The 25,019-nt window shown below is 46.5% G+C and overlaps 2 protein-coding genes across 4 annotated transcripts in view; both read left to right on the top strand.

The window, feature by feature from the left end:
* The window catches only part of LOC122640075 (choline transporter protein 1), an 87,611-nt gene that overhangs the window by 17,452 nt on the left and 45,140 nt on the right, over positions 1-25,019 (top strand). For 2 of the 3 annotated variants that reach the window (XM_043833196.1, XM_043833194.1), the window contains one exon: positions 5,866-6,165. The exons of the other annotated variant lie outside the window; for it this stretch is intronic. In XM_043833196.1, the coding sequence (XP_043689131.1) occupies positions 5,866-6,060 (195 nt within the window). In that variant the 3' untranslated portion in view covers positions 6,061-6,165. Of the gene's footprint in view, positions 1-5,865; positions 6,166-25,019 lie in introns of those variants that run through there. 3 annotated transcript variants of the gene reach the window in all.
* Positions 10,122-10,632, top strand: LOC122640076 (17.8 kDa class I heat shock protein-like). The gene has a single exon (XM_043833197.1). It carries the CDS (start codon positions 10,153-10,155, stop codon positions 10,630-10,632), a length of 480 nt encoding a protein of 159 aa, XP_043689132.1. The 5' UTR covers positions 10,122-10,152.

Here is a 25,019-nt window from a genome sequence, read left to right as displayed (position 1 = left end):
TCTTCTCCGGCCCTTTGACCCGCTATCCTAGAGCTTGAGGCTTGTATAGTTCTTCCCCCCCTTTTTCTCTTCCCCTCTGGGGTTTTGGTAATTAATAATTTTATTCACCAAAAAAAAGCAGTTGATAGGTTTTTAAGCCATCAACCTGCATTGTATTTTTTTCCCATTAATTTGATAGTTCTTTTCTTTTGGGTCTATCCGATCTAACTGCCCAATGGGACTTTAATGAACTACAAGAGATTTTTAACCACAACGACATTGGGGGGGGGTGCTTTATGGCACAAATGTGAAACAGGAGAGTCGATCCTGTGACCTCTTGGGGGGCATGCACCCAACTGGCAAGCCACCAACCAACTGAGCAAGCAGTTGTTCACAATGTAAACAAAAAGAACTGTTCACTTTTCACCAATTTGATAGTTCGCTATACTAAAAATCTGTTAAGTTTATTTCTTCGCGACAAATTTGTGATTGAAGATTATCTGTTTTCACCATGTAAACAAAAAGAACTGTGGGACTTCTGAGGCTTGAGCGATTAAGCCCTAAGTTTACCAAGTTCTGATGCTTGCTTAATAGAACATTAGTGTCTAAGTATTGTCATCAGAGACTTGGGTCAATTTCAATTCTTTCTGTCCAGACTAGCCCATATCTTCTGTCACGGCCATGAATGATTTGTCATGTATTCTCTAATATTTATGTTGAGATTGGCTACGTTACCCACTAGGGGTAGCTAGTCCTAGTTGGCTTTTATTACTTATTTTGTTTATGTTTTAATTGTTTTATTCCTGTTTTTCCCCCCTATACGATTTCTATTTGGGATTCCTAGTTATAGTGGGAATTCCTAGTAGGAATAGGATTGGGGGGAATTCATATCTTGCTGTAATTTGATTTTGTTATAAATAAGAGGATGGGGTGATCGATCAGATCATCTAAGCATTAATTCCCAAGGCTGATATTACTGCCTACCACACCTATGTAGATCAATTCCGTGTCTATGATTTCCTGGCTGGCCTCAATGATGACTATGACCCTATTCGGGTGCAAGTTCTTGGACGGGTTCCTTTCCCCACTCTAGAGGAGACCTTTTCTTATGTTCACAGTGAAGAAACACGAAGGGCTGCCATGATGATTACTCCTAAAGTTGAGCGATCAGCCTTACAAACTGTTGGCCCCACTTCTGTTGCGTCTTCTGACAGTGTTGCTGCTTCTACTACTACTACCAAAGAGCCTGTTAAGTGTGAGCATTGTCACAAACCATATCACACTAAGGCTCAGTGTTGGAAATTACACGGGAAGCCAGCTGATTTTGAGGCCAAACGTGGTCGTGCTAAGTCTAAAAACAGAGCCAATCATACTGAAAGTGTAGCTCCAACTCCCACTGCTGACATTGGTTTCTCCCAGGAAGAACTTCAGGCTCTGCGTCGTATGTTGAACACATCAACTGCCTCTACTACGTCTGCTGCCAATTCAGGTTCCTTCTTTGCCCGTACAGGTATTTCTTTTGCTGGTCATTGTGCATCAGTAGTATCCACTCCATGGATCATAGACTCCGGAGCTACTGATCATATGACAGGTTCTTCTAGCCTTTTTAATACATATTCTCCTGCCTCTGGTAAGGACAAAGTCAAAATTGCTGATGGGTCCCTCTCCTCCATCTCAGGAAAAGGATCCATTGGTTGTTCTCCTTCCCTTACACTGTCATCTGTGTTGCATATTCCCAAATTTACAACTAACCTTCTTTCCATTAGCAGTATCACTAAATCCCTGAATTGTAAAGTGACCTTTTTTCCCACTTACTGTGTCTTTCAGGAACTGGACTCGGGGAAGACGATTGGATCGGGTAAAGTGCATGGTTGATTGTACCTACTTGATGGCGATCCTAAACATACTTAGACTTTACCTTCGGCATCTTTCTCATTTGACTTACATAAATGGCACTCTAGACTAGGCCATCCCCCCTTAGGTACTTTATCAAATTTATTTCTAGCATTAGTTAAAGACTGTAATAAGGAAGACTTTTTTTGTGAGCCTTGTGTCTTGGGGCTAAACAGACACGTTCAACCTATCCTATTTCTAATAAAAGATCTTCTTCCTTATTTCATATCGTTCATACTGATGTGTGGGGGCCTAGTAGGAAAGCTTCCCTGACTGGCCACCGGTGGTATGTTACTTTCACTGACTGCTATTCTAGGTTCACTTGGGTATACCTTATGCACACAAAAAGTGAAGTATTTTTATGTTTTCAGCACTTTCATCAACTGATTAAGACCCAATTTAATGCCCCTCTTTAAATTTTGAGGAGGGACAATGGGAAAGAGTATATGGAAGGTCAGTTCCAAAAATACCTTGCTGCACATGGAATCCTCCATCAGACTAGCTGTGTCGACACTCCAGCCCAAAATGGTGTGGCTGAGAGAAAAAACCGCCGAGGGCTCTTATGTTTGCTCGCAATGTCCCTTCCCTTTATTGGGGGGATGCTGTCCTTACTGCGGCCTATTTAATTAATAGGCTGCCCAGTCGGGTTCTTCTTTCAAAAGCTCCTATTGAGCTATTACTTGACTCTTTTTCCTTTATAGTCCCACCTAAGGTGTTTGGCTGCGTTTGTTATGCCAGGGATACAAGGTCCCCTGGTAAATTTGACCCACGTAGCCTCCGCTGCATTTTCTTGGGATACTCTGCTACCCAAAAGGGGTACAAATGTTACTACCCTCCATCCCGCCGGACTTTTGTCAGCATGGATGTTGTCTTTCATGAAAATGTTCCATATTATGTGTCCCCACCTCTTCAGGGGGAGAGTGTTAGTGAAGATGTGCTGACTATTGACTCTCCACCTCCACTTCAGTCTGTTTACCATGAGTTTGAACCAGTTCGGCCTGCCCCTAGTACTTCCCCTGAGTCAGGGGGAGAGGTTCCTATACAGGGGGAGACCATTTCTATTCAAGGGGAGCAAGCTACCCCAGTCCAGACTCCTATCCAGAGGACTATTAGTGAATTTCAGAGGAGGATTGATGCCAGCAATATGAAGACCTATGCAAGGAAACATAAGCAGGTTCAATCAACTGTTGCTCCAGTACCCATCCAATTGCCGAACCCGGATCCAAAACCTGCCTCTCCACCTGGTAATGTTCCTGATTTACCTATTGCTCTTCGCAAAGGTGTCAGAACTTGCACTCAGCATCCCATATCTCATGTTGTTTCTTATGATTCCCTTTCCCCATCTTTCCGTGCCTTTGTTTCCTTTCTTTCTTCTGTTCGTATTCCTAACAATTGGCAGGAAGCTTTATCAGACGGAAAGTGGAAGGCAGCTATGATGGAAGAAATGGAAGCCTTGAAAAAAAATAACACATGGGAGCTTGTGGTTCTTCCACCTGGGAAGAAAACCATTGGATGTAAATGGGTGTTTGTGGTGAAACAGAAGGTGGATGGCACTGTGGATAGGTATAAGGCACGACTCGTGGCCAAGGGGTTCACTCAGACATACGGCATTGATTACCAGGAAACTTTTGCACCGGTTGCCAAGTTAAATACTGTTCGTGTGTTATTATCTTGTGCAGTCAACCTTGGATGGGATTTGCAGCAGCTAGATGTAAAAAATGCCTTCCTAAATGGTACACTGGATGAGGAGGTGTATATGAACATTCCACCAGGGTTCTCTTGTGACAGAAACCGAGGAAAAGTATGTAGACTGAAGCGTGCACTTTATGGGCTGAAGCAGTCACCTCGAGCATGGTTTGGGCGGTTCCACAAGGCCATGATTTCTGTAGGCTATAAGCAGAGTAATGCTGATCACACACTCTTTATAAAGAGGGTTGGTGAAAAACTCATTGTTCTTATAGTCTACGTTGATGATATAGTGGTTACTGGCAATGATGGTGATGAGATCAGACGGTTGAAGACCTTCCTTGGACAAGAATTTGAGATTAAGGATCTAGGGAAACTACGATACTTTTTTGGGATTGAAGTAGCCAGATCTTCTAAAGGCATTTTTCTTTCCCAGAGGAAGTATGTCCTAGACTTATTGGCTGAGACCGGGTTGCTAGGCTGTCATCCTTCAGATACTCCTATGGACCTTACTGTTCGACTCAAGGAGAAAGAGGGTGAGCCTGTTGATAAAGGCCGGCACCAAAGACTTGTAGGGAAGCTGATTTATCTTTCACACACTCGTCCTGACATTGCTGTCGTTGTGAGTACTTTGAGCCAGTTTATGCATGATCCCTACTCTTCTCATATGGAGGCTGTTCTTCGTATCTTGCACTATTTGAAGTCAGCTCCTGGAAAAGGAATTCTTTTGTCTACGCATGGTCATCTACGGATAGAAGCATACACTGATGCTGATTGGGCTGGTTCTTCAGATCGCAAGTCTATTTCTGGGTATTGCTTCTTTGTAGGTGGAAATCTTGTCACGTGGCGTAGTAAGAAGCAAAATGTTGTTGCTCGTTCTAGTGCCGAAGCTGAGTTTCGAGCTATGGCACAGGGTATTTGTGAGTTACTCTGGCTTAAAGGGCTGCTACAAGATCTTGGTGTTCCTATTTGTCTTCCTATGATGTTGTACTGTGACAACAAGGCTGCAATCAGCATAGCACACAACCCAGTACAGCATGATCGTACCAAGCATGTTGAGGTGGATAGGCATTTCATCAAAGAGAAGTTAGAGGCAGGGCTGATTTGCATTCCCTTTGTGACGTCTACTGATCAACTTGCAAATATCTTCACTAAGGGATTGTCTGGGAAGCTGTTTCATCCCAATCTAGTCAAGTTGGGCATGATCGGCATCTCTGCTCCAACTTGAGGGGGAGTGTTGAGATTGGCTACGTTACCCACTAGGGGTAACCTAATCCTAGTTGGCTTTTATTACTTATTTTGTTTATGTTTTAATTGTTTTATTCCTGTTTTCCCCCCCTATACGATTTCTATTTGGGATTCCTAGTTATAGTGGGAATTCCTAGTAGGAATAGGATTGGGGGGAATTCATATCTTGCTGTAATTTGATTTTGTTATAAATAAGAGGCTGGGGTGATCGATCAGATCATCTAAGCATTAATTCCCAAGGCTGTTAACAATTTACAAGCGGCTAAACTATGAAAACCCTTGTTCTTTAGCTTTGGGACTGGCAATTTGGGCTGAAGATCAACGTTCTTGCTTCATTTACAAATGAAAAAGGAAAGATTAGGTATTGGAAAGTCTTCTTTTACTTTTAGTTGTTGCAAGATGCACAACAGCAACAACAACAACAACAACAACAACATCAAAGCCTTATCCCAACTTAATGGGGTCGGTTACATGGATCCTGTAAGAGATAATAGAATAATAACAAAGAAGTAAAAAGGAGGGGGGGGGGGATACAGGTAAAGAGGGGGCATACAACATCAACACAAACTCTATGGCATCAACCCTTCTTAGCTACATACCGCTTTGAACTGCCCAAAATTCTGTTCTAAGTCTCGAAGAGGAGTACAAATTCCAACTAAATGGGGTTGACCGCACGGATCTTTGATCTCCACTCAGTTGTTGCAAGATGCACAGATTTTAAATCTCGTCATTGGATGAGAACAGCCCGATCTGTTATATGTGGTGGATTGACTGATCCAGAACAATCCAGATTGTTATTGTCTAAGACTGATCTGTCCAAGGACACTGCTCCTTAAACCCCTTTGTATGCAAGGATCTGCCACATTATTATGCAATAACCTTTTGATTTTTTAAATGATACTTATGTATTTTATTCTAATTTTCCACTTTGCATAACATGGGTTTTTTTTTTTTTGGGTGATATAGTCAACATCATATGAATAGATGGTGTATAGTAGTTTATTCTGCCAACTTGCAATATGCGTTGTCAAAAATGCATTCATGTTTATGTTTGTGTAGGTGTGTTGGTGGCTTGGCTATGTTGTTGCAACTCTTTTCTTTGCAGTAGTGGAGATGTCAATTGACACCATCATCCTGTCTTTCTGCCAAGATTCCGAGGAGCATCAAGGGAACGCCCAGTATGCCCCTCCTCTCCTGCTTGAGACCCTTAATGATCAAAGTGAAATGCAGAGACTCACTCAAGGATCTTCATGAAACAGTGCTATGTACGTCCCTCTCACATTTCAAAGAAATTAGGAAGCAGAAGGCTTCATATATTAACAGTTCTGTTGATGTTATCAGGTTGGCTACATGTTTTTGCTTGTTTCCTCTAAGTTTCTTCCCCCCCCACCCTCTGCATTTTTGGTTTCATTTTCTTCATTGTATATACTGACATTATATTTAAGCAAAAAAAAAAAAAAAAAAAAAAGAGAGGAGGAAGAAGATGGGACCCTACTGAAGCTTTGTTATTGTGTTTTTTTTTAAAAAAAAAGCTCTTAATAACCAAAAGAAGAAATTGTTCCTGGTGCATTGCTTCACAAATACAATAATTAGCCATGTCTTGCCCTGTTGGTGTCAAATGCGGCAATTTTAAAGGACCCCCCCCCCCCAACAGTTCGCCACAAGTTGAAGAGAAGTGATGTGATGCTCAATTGTTATATTATGGTGTGGATTCCACCATATTATACTGCACCCTAATGGATGGAAGTGGCATTGTTCATTTAATGAAATTATGACAAAATTCTCATAATCAATGATGGATGGTTGTTTTGGGATTTTATTTTGAAGTGATCAGATGTAATGGCCATAATGGTTGGAACTTGGAACACTGACTTGAGGTTCCAGGTATACTGTACCTGAGGCTTGCTCACCTTTGCAAACTAATTCAAATGGTTGAAATGTTGTGCATGAGAAATAAATAGAGTAGAATTACATGGCAGGCATCTCTGACTCTGATTTGGTATGTTTTTTTGTTTCTTAATGGTGGAAATGGTTGTAATGAAATATTTGAGAAAATCTAACCTCCCTTTGGACTGTGGGAGTTAAGACTCTTAATTGTCATTTTGGGTGAGCTCTAAATAACATACGATCTAACAATCTAACATGTCAATGGAAATCCCAAGGCCAAGTTTCACTAAATTCAAGATAAAAGATACCAACATGCAAAGTAAATTAGGTTTCAATTTGTAATTATTCAATCAGATCTTTAGAGGGGGGGACAACAAAAAATTGATGCTTCTATATCCCACATGATCCAAAGTAATTCCTCTTGGTGATTTGTGTTCTTGAGTTTCCAAACAGAGTCTTATGTATCTTTCTTTACATGGTTATATAATGAACAGACATATATTTACATTCATATAAAGACATTGAACTAGGGCATTGGAAGAAAATATAACATAATGCTCCATTTGTTTTAAGGGTTCTTTTACAATGCCCCCTTGAAAATGCCCATTTGTCTAAATGCATCTTTACAACTTTTCTAATTGCAAACTCTCCCTTACTTTCAAAACAGTGTAGCACTTTAGTCTAGTCCGTTAATTTGAGATGTTACCTGTTAGTTTCGGGGAATGTAATGACCAAAATGCCTTTATGATAAAAACCCACCAAAATTAAAAAGTAAAGTGATCAAATTGCCCTCATCTTCCCTAAATCGTTTAGGGTTTGAAACTGAAAATCAAATCCTAAACCATTTGGGGAAGATGAACCCTAAAATCAAATCCTATAATCACTGATCAATCCAATCGTAATTTCTACTGCAAATCAAAAATTCGAAGAGAAGCCCATATAAAGACTTTGGACTAGGGCATTGGAATAAAATATAACATAAAACTCCATTTGTTTTAATGAGATGCTTCTTTGTCATCTGATGAACGTCAATGGTTCTTCAGTGTTTTAGCCATAACCTGTTATTTTATGTAGATTCATAAGAACTAGTTTGTGTTCAACAAACAGAAACCTAACACTTTGCAGATCCTATTATAAGTACCATATTCCCACCCTTATGTACCAACTATACATATTCCCCAATTCCAACTAATACGTTTGGTTTAGAAATTTTATTTTGGGTATACTTTTTAAAATCTATGCGAAGAAACAAAAAATTACAACATAAGTAAATTTACAAGAAAAGTAAATGTAAAACAAAATCAAACCTACTTGTTTTGTAATTCTTTTTCTTATCTCGTTGATCGAGGAAATTTTCTCAGTTTTTCAGGGGGAAGGGGGAGTGGGAAGAGTAGTGTTTAGTCATTATCCATAGATGTTTAAGCAACTTTGTGTTAGATTCAATAAAGAAGCAGCCACAATCATGTTTCGAGGAATCGCAAATTCTGATTAAATCGAATAGGAATCAAACAATCCTGATTCTGAGTCTGACCAATTTTAATTGAACGATTCGTGCTTGATTTCCATGATTCATGCCAATTCTAATAAATTCCTAGCAGGTTCCACTTATTTGAACCATAGCCGCATAGCTAGACTTGATTCTTATGTGAATGTAAATATAGATTTGTTCAATTAATATAGTCAACTAAAGTTGTGTAGCCTTTGATTGGATAATCAAGAAAACAAATCACCAGGAAAGATCTGAATTAGATGTTTTCACATAAATTGAGTTTCAAAAGTACTTTATGAACTCCATAAATTCTAAAAAAAATAAAAAATGGCATAACATGTCTCACAGGGAGTTTGATGTGCCCTAATTTCCCTGAGGTCCAAGTGTATTTATGTTGGACAATTTTCCCCCTAGGTCATTTTAGTCATTTCTGAAAAATAGAAGGTTTTGGACCTCAATTTGAACTCTGTTTCTTTGCTAAGGTGAAAGAGGATGCCTTGTTCTACATATATGGGCTTTGGTTTGAACTAATTTGGTTCTTGCAATCATATTTTGGGATTTTACCATATTACCCTCAAAGGGGTATTTTAGTAATTATTGTCAAAATTAAAAAACTATTATAAAATGCCTAGGGAAAATCTATGTGATGTATTTATATGTGTCTTAGTTTATTGAATGGTCCCCACTCATTTTCTATAAATATGTGTATGTTATTTTAACATTTTAACCCCCTAGGGATATTTGGTGATCATTTGTTTTTTTAGCAAAAATTGATCTAAAAATATTTTAAAAAATCATGTTCACTTTGCTCGGTGTTTCCAATATTGTGATGTGTTTTATTACACTGTATTAAATGTTTTTATTTATTTTAATCATATTATGTGATTTATGTCTATTTATTAAATGCATTTTTTTCATTTCCCATAATTGTGGCATTTATGCATTATTAAAGTATCATGACATGTCTAGAGTCTAAATTGACCATCTCAGGGTTTGCATGCCATTTAGAAGTGCAGGAAATCAACACGCATATTTTTGTGCATTTTTTAGAGTACTTATGCTATTTTCCATAAATATATTCCCATTTTGCTCTTTATGCATATTTTCACTAGAAAATTAGGGGAAATTGTTTTTTGATGGATTTAAATTTTGAGGAAATTAGTAAATGCTCATTGGGCAAGGGGTAAGGCTAAATTGAGTTGTAGATTTGAGGAAGAGGATCGAATTAGGTTTAGTCGCAGGTCATAAAGCCTTTCCAGATTGAGTCAGGTGTGAGGAAAAGGATGAATTTGGGGTTTTTAGTTGCAAGGGTAAAATCGTAAATCAACACTAATAAAGGATAGTTTAGGTATTTAAATTTATTTAACTAGGTGACATCATCATTTAACAAGTGACAGAACTAACATCACGACTAATTTGTTATTTTGGGGTCTAAATCAGGGGGTGATTTGAGTTTTTTTAAAAATCAAAAGATAATCTGAGTTTCAATTGAAAACCAAAGGACGATGTGTAATTCACCCAATTTTTTTTTTCAATAAATAGGCTAATCCCTCTTATGAACGTTTAAATAGTTTCTAGAATGTTCACAAAATCCGAAGTAAGAAGAATCAAGGAAAGCACCAGAAATCAATTTGGGAGGCTTGGGTTCCTGGCTCACACATTAACAGTCCATAATCTAGGGCTAGGTTATAAAAAGTTCCAAATCGCTGAGAAAATGCTAGAATGTTCAGGAAAATCCGAAGAAACAATCAGATTCTTGTCTTCTCTTTTCAATAGTTTCACGGAAATTTTAAAGCCAGGTGAAGGAAAACCCGAGAAAGTATTGGAATCCTCCCTCCCCTGTTTTATAAAGACATGATTCATGTTCTTCCTCCACAACGTTCAGGAAATTTTACACCAAGCATCGAGCAATCTGTGAAGAGTTCTCTGCAATTCGTGTCAATCTCTAAATAAAACCTAAATCAGTGGCAATGTCAATCATCCCAAGCTTCTTTGATGGCCGGCGAACCATCTCCGATCCATTCTCAATGGATATTTGGGATCCATTCAACAACTTTCCCTTCTCAACTTCCCTATCTTTACCTCGCTCCCAATTCTCCAATGAAACAGCTGCATTTGCCAATGCCCGAATCGATTGCAAGGAGACCCCAGAAGCCCATATTTTCAAAGCTGATCTTCCTGCGCTCAAGAAGGAAGAAGTGAAGGTTGAAGTAGAGGAAGGCAAAGTTCTCCAGATCAGTGGAGAGAAGAGCAAAGAGAAGGAAGAGAAGAGTGACCATTGGCATCGGGTTGAGCGTAGCAGCGGCAAGTTCCTGCGTAGGTTCAGGTTGCCTAAGAATGCCAAGATTGATCAGGTGAAGGCTGCCATGGAGAATGGAGTTCTTACTGTCACGGTGCCCAAGGAAGAAGTGAAGAAGCCAAAGGTGATGGCCATTGAAATCTCTGGCTGAAAGTTCTCATCGTTCTTGTTACACCCTTATGTAACTTATGGATTTAAAAACTGAAATATGAAGGGCTATCTAATAATGATTTTTGAAGAGCTTCATGTTTTAACTTTCAATTTGTGCATTGTAAAGAGAGTGTTTGATACAGAAATACAGAAATGTTCTTGAGTTTGATATCATTGAAAATTCCAAATTATCTTTTAATGTTATCCTTCGTTGAGAAAAGAAAAAAGTTTAATTTTGAGGAAAAATAATGCTAACAGGTCGCTTGATTAGTCTGGTTTCTGTGCCTACACACAAATCAATGTCTTTGTACAGATTTTCATTTGCTACCATGTTGGTGCAGGGGCTAAATGATCGGTTAGTGTTCTCCAGCCCCAATAAACTGGACATAAAGTGCCTGCACAAGCATAGGGGCAATGAGAACGCACACAGATGTGTGAATATATTTACTTTTTCTGATTTCATGGGTGGTGATACATCCAATATTCACCGGGCCAATCAACGACCGCCACGTGTCACAGACGACCCGCTCCATAGCTAAGGGGAACGAACCGGGGTCCCAGCACCACTCGGGGGCACGGCCACCACTCGGGCGCGGCCTCGCATCGGGCGCGGCCTCCTCACCTAGGCGCGGCCTCACCCGAGCGGCCTCACCCACCCAGCGCGCCTCCTCACCGGGGCGGCCTCCTCACCAGCGGCCTCACCCGGCCGCCGGCCTCCTCACCAGGGCGCGGCCTCACTCAGGCGCGGCCACCACTTGGGCGCGGCCTCACCTAGGCGCAGCCACACATCCAGGCGCGGCTTGCACCCAGGCACAACATCGTGGGCACGTGAGGTGGGGGCCACCCATCTACGATCCGATCGTATCGCTAAGACTCATGCCACTACCAGGACTCTAGACCGCCGCTTAGAGGTCACGTCATCCAGACGGATTCAAGCACCAAGGACGTTATCACCACACGCGGGTATCTATCCACCAAGGATCCTAATGCCACCAGGACACTCCCTCCCACGGGGAGATGGCCAATCAGGATAGAGCCCCGTTACCCAGGGCCTCTATCCACTCAACGGCACAATCGCCATCAAACGGGGACTCTCCACACCGCCATACACCGCCATATGCTACTATAAAAGGCAAGGTACGCAACCCCATCAGGGGACATCTAAACTCATACTGAATAATCACTATTCATCTGTTTGCGCCAGGAGATCTAACTTTGGCATCGGAGAGCCCTAGGCCGGGACCACACCGGTTCTCTCTGTTGACCCCTTTGGTCCACTTGCAGGTGACGGCACTCGCAGGACCGCTCGACGATTTCTTGACGCAACAGATTGGCGCCGTCTGTGGGAACGACGCTAGCCATTACAGCTACTAGCTCGCTTCCATACTCATTCAATGGCACGAAGGAAGACTACCACCACCAACAACGGAGCAAGGAATGGATCACCACCCCCAGAGTGCTCTCGCCGCAGAGCCAACAACCAGGACCATGTCCCTCTGGAGGAGGAGATCCCCCTTAATGACCAGTTCGTGATCGCCGAGCCCAACAATGACGAGGCCGACGATGTGGTGGTGGAGGTGACACCTGACCCCAATGCTCCAGCCACTGTGGGTCAGATCAACGACCTGCAACGACAGATCCTCGATGAACAACGACTCTTTCGAGAATACCTGACGCAGCGTGCGACATCTCACCGTCGGAGGACTTCACCATCAGCAAGGGTGGAGTCCATACCTCAACAAGAGCCAAACCCTAGGAGATCATCTCCCAGGGGCGCGAGATCAGAGAGACTTGCGCGACAGGCAACCCCCACTCCGCAGCGGGGGGAGCCTTCCCAGCATCCCAGGAGAACAAGAGACCTCTCGCCACGGTCAGAACGTGGGAGGACTCCAACACCCAGGGCGAGGGTGTCTAGCCCGCAGAGATCGGTCCGGAGGTCTGTGTTCGACGGACGACTGGAAGAAGGTCACATACCACGACGAAGCCGGACCTGCAGAGAAGAAAGCCCCTCACCTTCACGACAGGGTTCATCACGGCATGACCATTCACCATCCCGCCAACACTCAAGGCGGGAGGGGACATCCAGGAGAGAGCGTGAACGGGGTCGCAGCGAATGTCCGGCTAGGCGTGGGGGGCAGACACAGGACGAGGAGCTCGATCAAAGACTCCGCGACCTGGATGAGAAGCTGGAAGGGTTGAAGAAGCAGACCAAAGGCGAGACACATTCCATACCTGGACAACACCCCTTCTCGGCAGAGATCATGTCAGCCACACTACCTTCCAGGTTTCGACTACCCACCTTTGAACTCTACAGTGGTACCACTGACCCTAATGACCACATCAACTACTTTAATGGCATGATGACGCTGTATGGGGGGTTAGACATGGTATCCTGTCGGGCATTCCATGCGTCCCTCAAGGGAGCAACCACATCATGGTTCTCCAGGCTACGACCGAGATCTATATGCTCGTTCGTAGAGCTATGCGAACAGTTCGTCACCCGTTTCCAAAGCAGCGTCAAGCAGAAGAAGACCACCGTCAATCTACTAAACGTGGTACGTAACCCTGGGAATCTCTCAGGGAATACGTTACCAGGTTCACCAAGGAGTCCCCGGAGGTTCGAGACTTGGATGACCGGACAAGATGCAGCCCTAGCAGGAGGTATTAGGGACCTGGACTTGATCAAGGACCTGGCACGTCATGAGACCAGGACTATGAAAGAGCTCCTGGAGCGGTGCAACGAGTTTGCAAATATGGCCGAGGTACTACAAGCTAGAACAAAAATAATCGAGGCCAAGCCACAGGACAACAAGAGGTCAGCACCTGATGACCGCAAAGAGGGTAAGAGGTCGAGGACAGAGCGCCGACAAGAGAAGAGCGACCGCCCATCTAGGAGGACAGACCGCCGCCCAGAGAAGTGAGAGGGCAAGCACCCCTAAGTTCACACCATCAACACCACCAGTCCCGGATACTCATGCGGATCCAGGACCGTGACCTACTCCATTGGCCACGACCCATGCTAGCAGCGCCGAGAAGCGAAACCCTAACAAATATTGTCTCTTCCACAAAGAGAATGGGCACGACACAGAGGAGTGCTATCAATTGAAGAGAGAGATAGAACAACTGGTAAGAGCAGGAAGCTTGAACAAGTATGTGAAGGGGAGACGTGACAACCGCTCAGGCCAAGGAGATAGAGGTCGTGATGGAGACAGAGTGAAACCGAGACGAGAAGAAAGAAGAACAGATCGAGAGAGAAACCGCCCAGAAGAGCGAAGAGATGCCACAGAACCTAGTGGCACCAAGGGACCTCCTATCCTCACCATACTTGGAGGACCAGGGCAAGAGTCCACCAGAAAAGCTAAAGCTCATGCCAGGTTCGTGGGAGTGGCAGAGAAGCCTAGCAAGATAGCCAAGACTGAGGCGGTGATCTCCTTCTCGGATGAAGACCTGGAAGGACTAAACTTCCCGCATGAAGATGCCTTGGTAGTATAGGTGGAGGTAGCCAATCGACCTATACACAGGGTACTGATAGACACAGGGGCGTCTGTTGACGTACTCTCCTTGGATGCCTATCGACAGTTCGGGTTCGGGGATGACCAGCTCAAACCAGAGCCCACTTATCTCCATGGATTCTCAGGTGCCACCGCCTCCATCAGAGGTACCATAGAGCTACCCGTCACCTTCGGGGTACACCCTCAACAAGTAACCATCATGGTAAATTTTATGGTAGTCAAGTCCGTGGTGTCCTTCAACGGCCTCTTAGGGCGACCATCACCGACACCCTTAGAGGAGTCATATCACCACTTCACCTGAAGATGAAGTTCCCCACCGAGAATGGGGTAGGCGAAGTCCGAGGAGATCAGAAGAAAGCAAGGGAGTGCTACGCCACCTTCATGAAAAAGAATAATGGCAACACCGTGGAATGGCACTCGCCTAGAGAGCATGATCATGACTGCAGAGAGATGAACTGACAGAGAGAAGGGAAGGCCAGTGGAAGACCTCATCCCATGGCCCCTCGCCAGATGACCCCTCCAAGGTCGTTCAGGTCGGCTCTCGCTAAGCAAGGAATAGAAAGAAGGGCTTGGACACCTCCTCCAAGCGAACATGGATGTCTTTGCATGGTCGACCTCCGACATGCCAGGAATACCACGTTCCATAGCGGAACACCGACTACATGTCGACCCAACCAGGAAGCCCGTTCAACAGAAGCGGCGTAACTTCGCCCTCGATCGACAAGCAGCAATCAAGGAGGAGGTCGAGAAGTTAAGCCGATCAGGGTTCATCAGAAAGGAGAAGTTCCCAACCTGGCTCGCCAACGTGGTCATGGTACCAAAGCCAAGTGGGAAGTGGAGGATGTGTGTCGACTACACCGACCTGAACAAGGCATGCCCAAAAGATGAGTACCCACTGCCCCGGATCGACCTACTGATCGACGCCACCGCCGGCCATGAGATGCTGAGTTTCATGGACGCCTACTCCGGATACAACCAGATCCTCATGTATGAGGATGATGAGTCTTACACCGCATTCCGGACGGACAAAGAGAACTACTGCTACAACGTCATGCCGTTCGGGTTAAAGAATGCAGGGGCCACCTACCAGAGAATGGTCAACAAGATGTTCGAGGAGCAGATCGGGCGCAACATGGAGGTATATGTGGATGACATGCTCGTGAAAAGCGTCCACACCAACCAACACCTGACCGACCTAGAGGAAGCATTCACAGTACTGAGGAGGAACCAGATGAAGCTAAACCCTGCAAAGTGCGCCTTCGGTGTAACGTCAGGAAAATTCCTGGGGTTCATGGTCTCAGTCCGTGGAATAGAAGCCAACCCATCCAAGATCAAGGCCATCCAAGAGATGGCACCTCCTCGAACGGTCAGGGAAGTGCAGAGGTTGAATGGAAGGGTTGCCGCCCTTTCCAGGTTCGTGTCACGATCAGGTGATAAGTGCTTACCATTCTTCAAAACATTGAAGAACCTCCGAAGCCCTAAGGACTTCACATGGACGGAAGAGTGCCAAAAGGCGTTCGGAGAATTGAAGGAGTACCTAGAGAGCCCACCGCTGGGCGACCGAACCTAACGAAGAGTTGCGGCTCTACTCGGCCGCCACCCTGTCGCGGTCGGCGCAGATCGCTGAAGGAAGAAGACAAAGTCCGGAGGCCCATCTACTATGTCGGCCATGTCCCGATCGATGCAGAGACCAGGTACACTAGGATCGAGAAGGTAGCCTATGCATTGGTAATGGCAGCCAGGAAGCTACGACCATACTTCCAAGCCCATACCATCACAGTCCTCACAGACCTACCCTTGAAGAAGATATTGCACAAGCCGGACGTCTCCGGACGATTGATAGCATGGGCGGTGGAGTTAAGTGAGCATGACATCGGTTCCAACCAAGGACAGCCATCAAAGGCCAGGCTCTTGCAGATTTCATTGCGAGTGTACCCCCGAGATCGAGTCACAAACAGGGGAGCCCGAATAGAAGGATCACGGATCGTGGGACATGTTCGTGGACGGGTCAAGCAATGCAGCAGGAAGCGGCGCTGGGCTCATATTAACCAGCCCCGAGGGATTTCGTATCCAATATGCTCTCCGATTCACCTTCCAAGCATCCAATAATGAAGCAGAGTACGAGGCATTACTAGCTGGACTCTGGGTGGCCAAAGCCATCCAAGTCACACACCTATCCGCCCGGAGCGACTCCCAGCTCGTGGTGAATCAGGTGAATGGAGAGTATGAGGCAAAAGATGAGAGGATGGCATCATACCTAGCACGCGCTCAAGCATTGATCGAGGGTTTCGAGAAGTTTGAGATGGTTCGAGTTCCCAGGGAGGAGAACGCCACCGCTGACGCCCTATCCAGGCTCGCCAATGAGGAACTCCAAAATTTGGCTAGCGCAGTCTATGTTGAGATCCTGCATGAGCCAACGTATAAGGAAAAGCAGGTTAACGAGATCACGAAGGGACCTAGCTGGATGGACCCTCTACTCAACTACCTCCAGAACGATGTCTTACCAGAAGACAAGGCCGAAGCAAGGAAGATCAGGATGAGAGCTGCAAAGTACACCGTCCTAGACGGGGTACTGTACAAGCGGGGGGCAACAGCACCACTACTCCGGTGCCTAGGACCCAAGGGGGGCAGAGTACGCCCTAGCCGAAGTCCATGAGGGGATATGTGGAAGCCACATGGGGGGACGAGCCCTAGCCTACAAAATCCTCCGCCAGGGACTATACTGGCCACGAATACAAGAGGAGGCCATCCAATATGCCAAGAAGTGCGAGCAATGTCAGTTGTTCGCCCCAGTACCCCATCTACCCGCCACCAAGCTGACATCAATCCTCAACCCCATACCTTTTGCCATGTGGGGACTAGACATCTTAGGCAACTTCACCGCAGCACCAGGAAACAGAAAGCACTTGGTCATCGCGATCGACTACTTCACCAAGTGGGTTGAAGCTAAACCCTTGGCCAAGATAACAGAGACAGAGATGGAGAAGTTCGTCCGCGACGACGTCATCTATAGGTTCGGGGTACCACGGATCCTCGTCTCAGACAATGGAAAACAATTCAACAACCCTAAATTCCAAGCATTCTGTCACAGCTACAACATCGACTATCGGCCTGTGTCGGTAGCATACCCACAGGCCAATGGTCAGGTGGAGGTCACCAACAGAACGCTACTGGAAGGAGTCAAGAAAAGGCTAGAAGGAGCCAAAGGCAAGTGGGTAGAAGAGCTACCAAGCGTCCTGTGGGCATATCGAACTACAGTACGGACGCCCACAAGAGAGAGCCCATTCCGCCTAACATATGGCATCAAGCATTGGCGCCGGTAGAGGTCTCACGCTATGTCCCATAGGGTTCTGCACTTCAATGAACGCACCTATGTCGACGGATCGCGGCGAACCTAGACTTTATAGATGAGGTCCGCGAAGAGCACTACTAAGGGAACGTCGCCTACCAGCAACGTACTGCCAGGTACTATAACGCCAGGGTCAAGGAAAGGCTATTCCACCAGGGAGATTTAGTACTACGGAGGGCAAGTGCATCGCAGCCACAGAAGGCGGGGAAGCTGTCACCCAACTGGGAAGGACCCTACATAGTCTCCAAGCAGATACGCCCAGGGACTTACCGCTTGAAGACTCCAGGGGGCAAGAAGGTAGACCGTACCTGGAACTCAGAACATCTGAAGAAGTACTACCAGTAGAAGCATAGCAGTAGTGGTAGTGATAACAGAAGCAGTAGCAGTAGGAGTAGCAGTAGACGACATCAAGGACAATGTGAATTTCAGTCAAAATAAAGAAATGTTGCAAGAATACTTGTCTTCTCCTACCACTCAATCGAATCACGGCCACTACATTAAGGCAACATGCCAACATCGAGGCTTCATGCCTAAGGCGAGATGCCAACACTGAGGCTTCATGCCTAAGGCGATATGCCAACACTGAGGCTTCATGCCTAAGGCGATATGCCAACACTGAGGCTTCGTGCCTAAGGCGATATGCCAACATCGAGGCTTCGTGCCTAAGGCAACATGCCAACATTGAGGCTTTATGCCTAAGGCGACATGCCAACATTGAGGCTTTATGCCTAAGGCGATATGCCAACACCGAGGCTTCGTGCCTAAGGCGATATGCCAACACCGAGGCTTCGGCCTAAGGCAACATGCCAACATTGAGGCTTTATGCCTAAGGCGACATGCCAACATTGAGGCTTCATGCCTAAGGCGACATGCCAACACTGAGGCTTCAAGCCTAAGGCAACATGCCAACACTGAGGCTTCATGCCTAAGGCGCCATCCCACCATTGAGGCTCTACGCCTAAGGCGTTAACTATCAAGGGTCAGAGAGCATCAACGCGCAAATAATCACCAAGAGAAAAGGCAATCAAAGAAAAGCAAAAGCGATCACATAGAAAAGTCATAGTAGTTACAACTCAAGTTCAAAAAAAAAAAAAAAAAAGGAAAAAAGGTTGAGACGTCTACAGGATCGGGACGACCGTAAGGTCAAGGGATCACAGAGTGGTGGGTCACCTCCGACCCAGCTGGAGACATCATGTCCGCCTCAGAGGACGCGCAGCAGATCCCCCTCGAGCGGGCAGCCTCCACCTCCGACACCGGAGCGCTCTCCACCACGCCTACACCCTAAGCGCCGCAAGAAACTCGTAGAACCCCAAGACAGAGAAGTCATAGTCGGGGTCACCTCCAGACACAAGCGGCTAAGTCCCTGGACCCCTCCCTCATAGGCGGGCTGAAGTCGCGCCGATACAACGTCGAGAACGCAGAGGATGCCTGGAACTCAGCCACGCTCGCTCACTCGCAAATGCCACTCCACCTCATGCCTTCCTCTCAATGAATGAAGCTCCTCCTCCAAAGCAAGAACCCTAGCCGAGCTCTCGGCCGCACCGAGAGGTCACACGCAGCTCCTCGACACCTCTAGGAGCTTCCCGATGCCACAACAGCTCCCGACACCCTCTCGCGCGCGCCTCGGCCCTCTCACGGGCATCGACCGACCCGGAGCTCCTCTCCACGCCACGCAGGTGCGTTGTATCCGCACCTCACGAGAAGCGTGACCCTCCATCGAAGCACCGCCTCAGCAATACGGTGATGGACCTACAATCAACATGGCAAGCGATAAAATAATGTAAAAATAAATGGAGCAATGGACATGATGAGACAGAAAAAGGAATAACTCACCGAAGCCATGTCATGGTAGAGGGTCCGAGCGCAAGCATCACTAAGCCTCTGCAAGGCCATCCTCGCGGTAGGGAGCCCGCCCCTATCCACCCACTCCCGTGACACGCCGGCTTCGGCCAAGGTCGAGCCCTCCCAAGACGCCCAAGGTGATCACCAGGACTCACCCACTTGGGAAGATCAGGTGCGCACCACCGAGGAACTCACACCTTTCCCCTTGGAAAGGGGCAACAGAAGATCCGAAGGAACAACAGAGGGAGGCAGAGGGCACGCAGCCCGGAACGCCATCGTCACCGGGAGAAGTACGGGGAAGGAGGACCCGCACGCCAGAGCTCGTCACGCGGGCATGTCCTGGTCCACCCTTCCGCTTCGCTCCAACAACCACAGGCGCAGAAGCACCACTAACATCGGTCACTCCAGCAGATGGACCACCCTGAGAAGCGGCCTTCCTCCACAGATTGCGCGGAGCAAACAAGTCCTGGACGTGTATCCACCGTATAGATCGACCAACCAATCGGATGACACATACATTCAAATACCAACATGCCAATCAAGTACAAAAGACAATGCTCTTACCAGACTCGCTTCCAGAGAGACAGAAGACCTCCGAGTCCAACTCCTGGACGTGGAACGGATCGCGACCAGCACAGCCTGAGGGAGTCACCCTCAAAATCACTCACCAAGCCCCCGATTGACCCTCTTGAGGTCAATAACTTCCCTAACACGTAATGGGCATCGGGGACCGTGGCAAAAAGAAGCGATCCCTCCAATACTTCACGTGACTAGTGATCCCCGTGAGAAGCTCCACAGAGGCATAGGGCCCCTTGAGCACGCGGCGAGCAAAGTGATAGCATCCATGGTTCCCCTTCTTCAACAGATAAAAGTGGGAGAAAAGGGGCAACAGTGGCGGCACGCCCCAGGCGGGCGAAGAAGACATAGAAACCCAAGATCACCCTCCAAGAGTTGGGCAACACCTGCCCAGGGGTGAGGTGCCAATGCTCTAACACTAACTCGACGAAGCGAGGGATAGGAAGGCGAAGGCCCTGGAGGAAAAATGAACGGTAGAGACAGATCTCCCCCGCACGATGAGAGAAGGCATACTCGCTAGGCCCAGGAGCACGCAACATGACCTCGGCGGGAATATGGAACTCCTCACGGAGGGAAACCAAGTCAGAAGGTGACAAGATGCTAGCAACAGGGCCTAACCTATCGCCAGGACCGGCGGCCGAGGATGCCGCCCAGTAGGGTCGACGATCCCTACGGGGACCGGAGACACTAGAAGGTCCCACTCCTCCATCGCATCACTAGGGGAGGGTATAGAGGAGGGAGTACCCACGTAAGAAGGCGATCCGGGGGAACGCTCCTCTGAAGATCCAACCCCGACTGAAGCAGGGCCAAGGTCACCCGGGAACGACATGAAGGACAAGAGGGGAACGAACTACTTACTCGAGAAAGCAATCTCCGGTCGGCAAGAAAAATGAAAAGAATGCCACCGCGAAATATAAACAGCAGATCCATCACATACAAGAGGAAGAACAGGGAAGAAGAGCGAGGGTCCATCACACCCACGCCACGGCCACCATAGGCGGGGCATCACCAGCAAGGCGCAGCCACACCTAGGCGCGGCCACACCCGCAAGGCGCGGGCCACACCAAAGCGCGGCCACACTCAGCGCGGCCACCTCGCGCGGCCACATCCGCAGGGCACGGCCTCACCGCGCCACACCCGCAGCGCGGCCTCACCCGGCCACACCGCAGCGTGGCCTCGCCGCTACACCGTAGGGCGCGGCCTCACCGCGACCACACCAGCAGGCGCGGCCTCACCTCGGCCACACCAGCAGGCGCGGCCTCACCTCGGCCACACCAGCAGGCGCGGCCTCACCGCGGCCACATCCGCAGGGCGCGGCCTCACCGCGGCCACACCAGCAGGCGCGGCCTCACCACGGCTACATCCACAGGGCGCGGCCACACCCGCAGGGCCCGGCCTCACCGCGGCCACACCCCGCAGGCGCGGCCTCACCGAGACCGAGGAGACACCATACAAAAAAAAAAAAAAAGAAAAGGGGGGGATCGATTTACCTCAGAAAAAAGGTGACCGCGCGGAAGGGCAAGCACACGGCGATGACGTAGCCACACCACGAGGCACAATCAAGGGATAGAGGTCACAAGAGGCAAGGCACTCAAGCCAAGCACCACTCAAGCCTTCCAAGCAAACCAAGGCACCAAGATAACACAACCCCAACACAAGGACCCAAAATCAAGCAAAATGGATACTAGTGGAGGTGACCCAAAAACAAGCACATGGTGGGCACCAAAGAGAAGACAAAAGACAAAAAGGGGGAATTAAAGGAGAGCAAAAGGGGAGACAAAAAGTAAGAAAGAGAAATGAGAAGTGAAAGAAGAAGGGAGAGGAAGGAACATATACCTACAAAAAACAAAAAGAAAAAGTGTAGGAGGTAAGGTTTGAACCCCCAACCTCTCCTACCTCATTAGTGGATTTACAGGCAAACCCCACAGGAAAGTCTATTCGCAGCGGACCCCTCACTATGCAAAGACACCTACTCTCTTGGACATCCTATCCCAAGAGAGTGGGGGGCAAATGATACATCCAATATTCACCGGGCCAATCAAAGACCGCCACGTGTCACAGACGACCCGCTCCATAGCTAAGGGGAACGAACCGGGGTCCCAGCACCACTCGGGGGCGCGGCCACCACTCGGGCGCGGCCCTGCATCAGGGCGCGGCCTCCTCACCCAGGCGCGGCCTCACCCAACCCAGGCGCGGCCTCCTCACCAGGGTGCGGCCTCACCCAGGCACGGCCTCCTCACCCAGGCGCGGCCTCCTCACCAGGGAGCGGCCTCACCCAGGCCGCCCGGCCTCCTCACCAGGGCGCGGCCTCACTCAGGCGCGGCCACCACTTGGGCGCGGCCTCACCTAGGCGCAGCCACACATCCAGGCGCAGCCTCACCCAGGCGCGGCTTGCACCCAGGCACAACATCGTGGGCACGTGAGGTGGGGGCCACCCATCTACGATCCGATCGTATCGCTAAGACTCATGTCACTACCAGGACTCTAGACCGCCGCTTAGAGGTCACGTCATCCAGACGGATTCAAGCACCAAGGACGTTATCACCACACGCAGGTATCTATCCACCAAGGATCCTGATGCCACCAGGACACTCCCTCCCACGGGGAGATGGCCAATCAGGATAGAGCCCCGTTACCCAGGGCCTCTATCCACTCAACGGCACAATCGCCATCAAACGGGGACTCTCCACACCGCCATACACCGCCATATGCTACTATAAAAGGCAAGGTACGCAACCCCATCAGGGGACATCTAAACTCATACTGAATAATCACTATTCATCTATTTGCGCCAGGAGATCTAACTTTGGCATCGGAGAGCCCTAGGCCGGGACCACACCGGTTGTCTCTGTTGACCCCTTTGGTCCACTTGCAGGTGACGGCACTCGCAGGACCGCTCGACGATTTCTTGACGCAACAGGTGGCCTAAAAACATTGGCAAGAAAAATTCTCCCCTTAATTGTATAGTACCATCGATGTGGATTAGAGATTTTAGTGTCTTGATAGGCATTGACAATGGACTCATCCCTTCAAGAGGAAGGATACTATAACAAGGGAAGTTCTTCCAAGGAAGACAAGGAATCCATCTTGATCTTAGGGGAAGAGAACGAGAAGAAGTGTTTGATAAGGCAGAGAAAATAACAAAGGAATGAGAAAAAGAATAGGAAAGCGTGAGAAAAGAATAATTTCTTTATTAGTATAAGGTTTTTCAATGCAGTATGTATGACCGCGTATGAAAACATGGAGCACTGTCACCTACTTTTATCATTTTATGGTACCATTGCAGTCACACGGTCACAAGGTCAAAGTATGCTTAGTGCAATTAGGGTTTCAGCCAAACTTCTTTTAAATAGAAGAAGCTAACTTAGGAGATTACAATCTAACAGACAAGATTGTGCCAAGTGGTGTGATCCTAAAGGGTCGCCTTTAAATTGTCCTTAATTGCACAAAAAGACGACACTATAAAAGGCATAATCTAAAAATTAACCTTATTGTTACATATTTTCATTACACTTTCTCCCCCTCCCCTCACATTACTAACATCCACAATAGACTTAACAATCATGGAATAAAATCATCACCATGTAATTAAATACTTTGCAACTAATTATGAGAGTGTCATGACCAATGACTGAATCCAAAACAATTTGAAATCAATTTTCTAATATAATCTAATTAATATATTATTATAAAAACATCTTTTGTAAACTCTTTACAAAAACAGCTACCTGGCTAGGATTTCAATCAGTCACAAGTCGACAAATTTATTACTTGGATGTTCTCCCTAAATGGGCAGTGGAAATGTTATCGAGTATCATCTCCATCACCGTTCATAACGTGTACGTTGAGTGTTCGATGTGTAGTCAGTCTCAATTGGTAGACATCAATCATTAGCCCGCCACAAATGGTCAAAATATAAATATAACAGTAAGTGTCACTCATATACAAGAAAAAGACACTGCCGATAATTTCTATTGCCAAACACAACTAGCGATGAACCATCTAGAATTTCAAATGGATCAATGTTCAACATATTAAATTGCCTGTTATATTTCCATCCAATTTCCACTGGAGAAATATACTATACGGAAGTGCCCAAGTCTATCTATAGTTGAGAACATGCAACAGTACTATTAGACTGTTGTACAAAAATAAAGTAATTATAATAAGTATAAAATGAAAAATATAATTAATTAATTTAATTACATTAAATTCGATTTGATGGACACACATCAAATGTCAAAATATCCAACAATAGTCTCACAATTGTACATTAAAACCAATGCCTAATAACTTTTATACTCGTGTTTTCAACATGTTTATTAAATACAACAGGTGTGAGACTCCTCGTTGAAGGGTCAGACAAATTTCAACTTTGGCAATAGAGATATCGCCACGCTGTATGATCTCCTGAATGAGATAATATTTCCATTCAACGTATTTGTTCTTTTGATGAGCTCTAAGTTTCTTAACTTAAGTAATGGTTCCTTTGTTTTTACATAACAGAGACATAGGATGTCTGACGAAGTCAGGTACAACTTCATGGTGGGTCAAGAACTTTTTCAACCATAGGACTTCCGTGGTTGTTTCACAAGCTGGCAAATACTCAGTCTCAATCGTGGAATCTTCTATTGATTTCTACTTTGCACTCCTTCATATAACTACCCCTCCACCTAACATGAACAACAACCCAGAAGTGAACTTCCTATTGTCTTTATCAGACTGGAAGTTGGAGTTTGTATACCCTACTACTGACAAGTTATTTGCACTATAAACGAGGAAATATTCATTTGTGCTTCTCAAGTACTCCACGATGCACTTGACAGTGTCCAATGTTCATGTCCAAGATTTGATTAATATCTACTGACCATAACAACTGCATGACATATGTCTGGTGTAGTACACTGCATTGCATACATAAGGCTTTCAACTGCCAAAGCATAAAGTACCCTTTCATAGTTTCTATGTTTTCTGGACTATGAGGACATCATGACTTAGAAAGTGTAATGCCATGTCTGAAAAAAAAATATTTCCTTTCTTAGAATCTTGCATTCTAAACCTTTTCAGAGTTATAATATATTCTCACCCCTTAAGGTGTCAAATATATTT

Source organism: Telopea speciosissima, chromosome 9 (assembly GCF_018873765.1).
Source record: "Telopea speciosissima isolate NSW1024214 ecotype Mountain lineage chromosome 9, Tspe_v1, whole genome shotgun sequence".
Classification (NCBI taxonomy): domain Eukaryota; kingdom Viridiplantae; phylum Streptophyta; class Magnoliopsida; order Proteales; family Proteaceae; genus Telopea; species Telopea speciosissima.
The sequence above is the reverse complement of the archived record's forward strand: the minus strand, read 5'-3'. Positions and strand labels throughout refer to the sequence as shown.

Coding starts and splice junctions, on each gene's coding strand:
- LOC122640076 (XM_043833197.1), top strand. CDS start 10,153: ATGTCAATCATCCCAAGCTTCTTTGATGGCCGGCGAACCATCTCCGAT.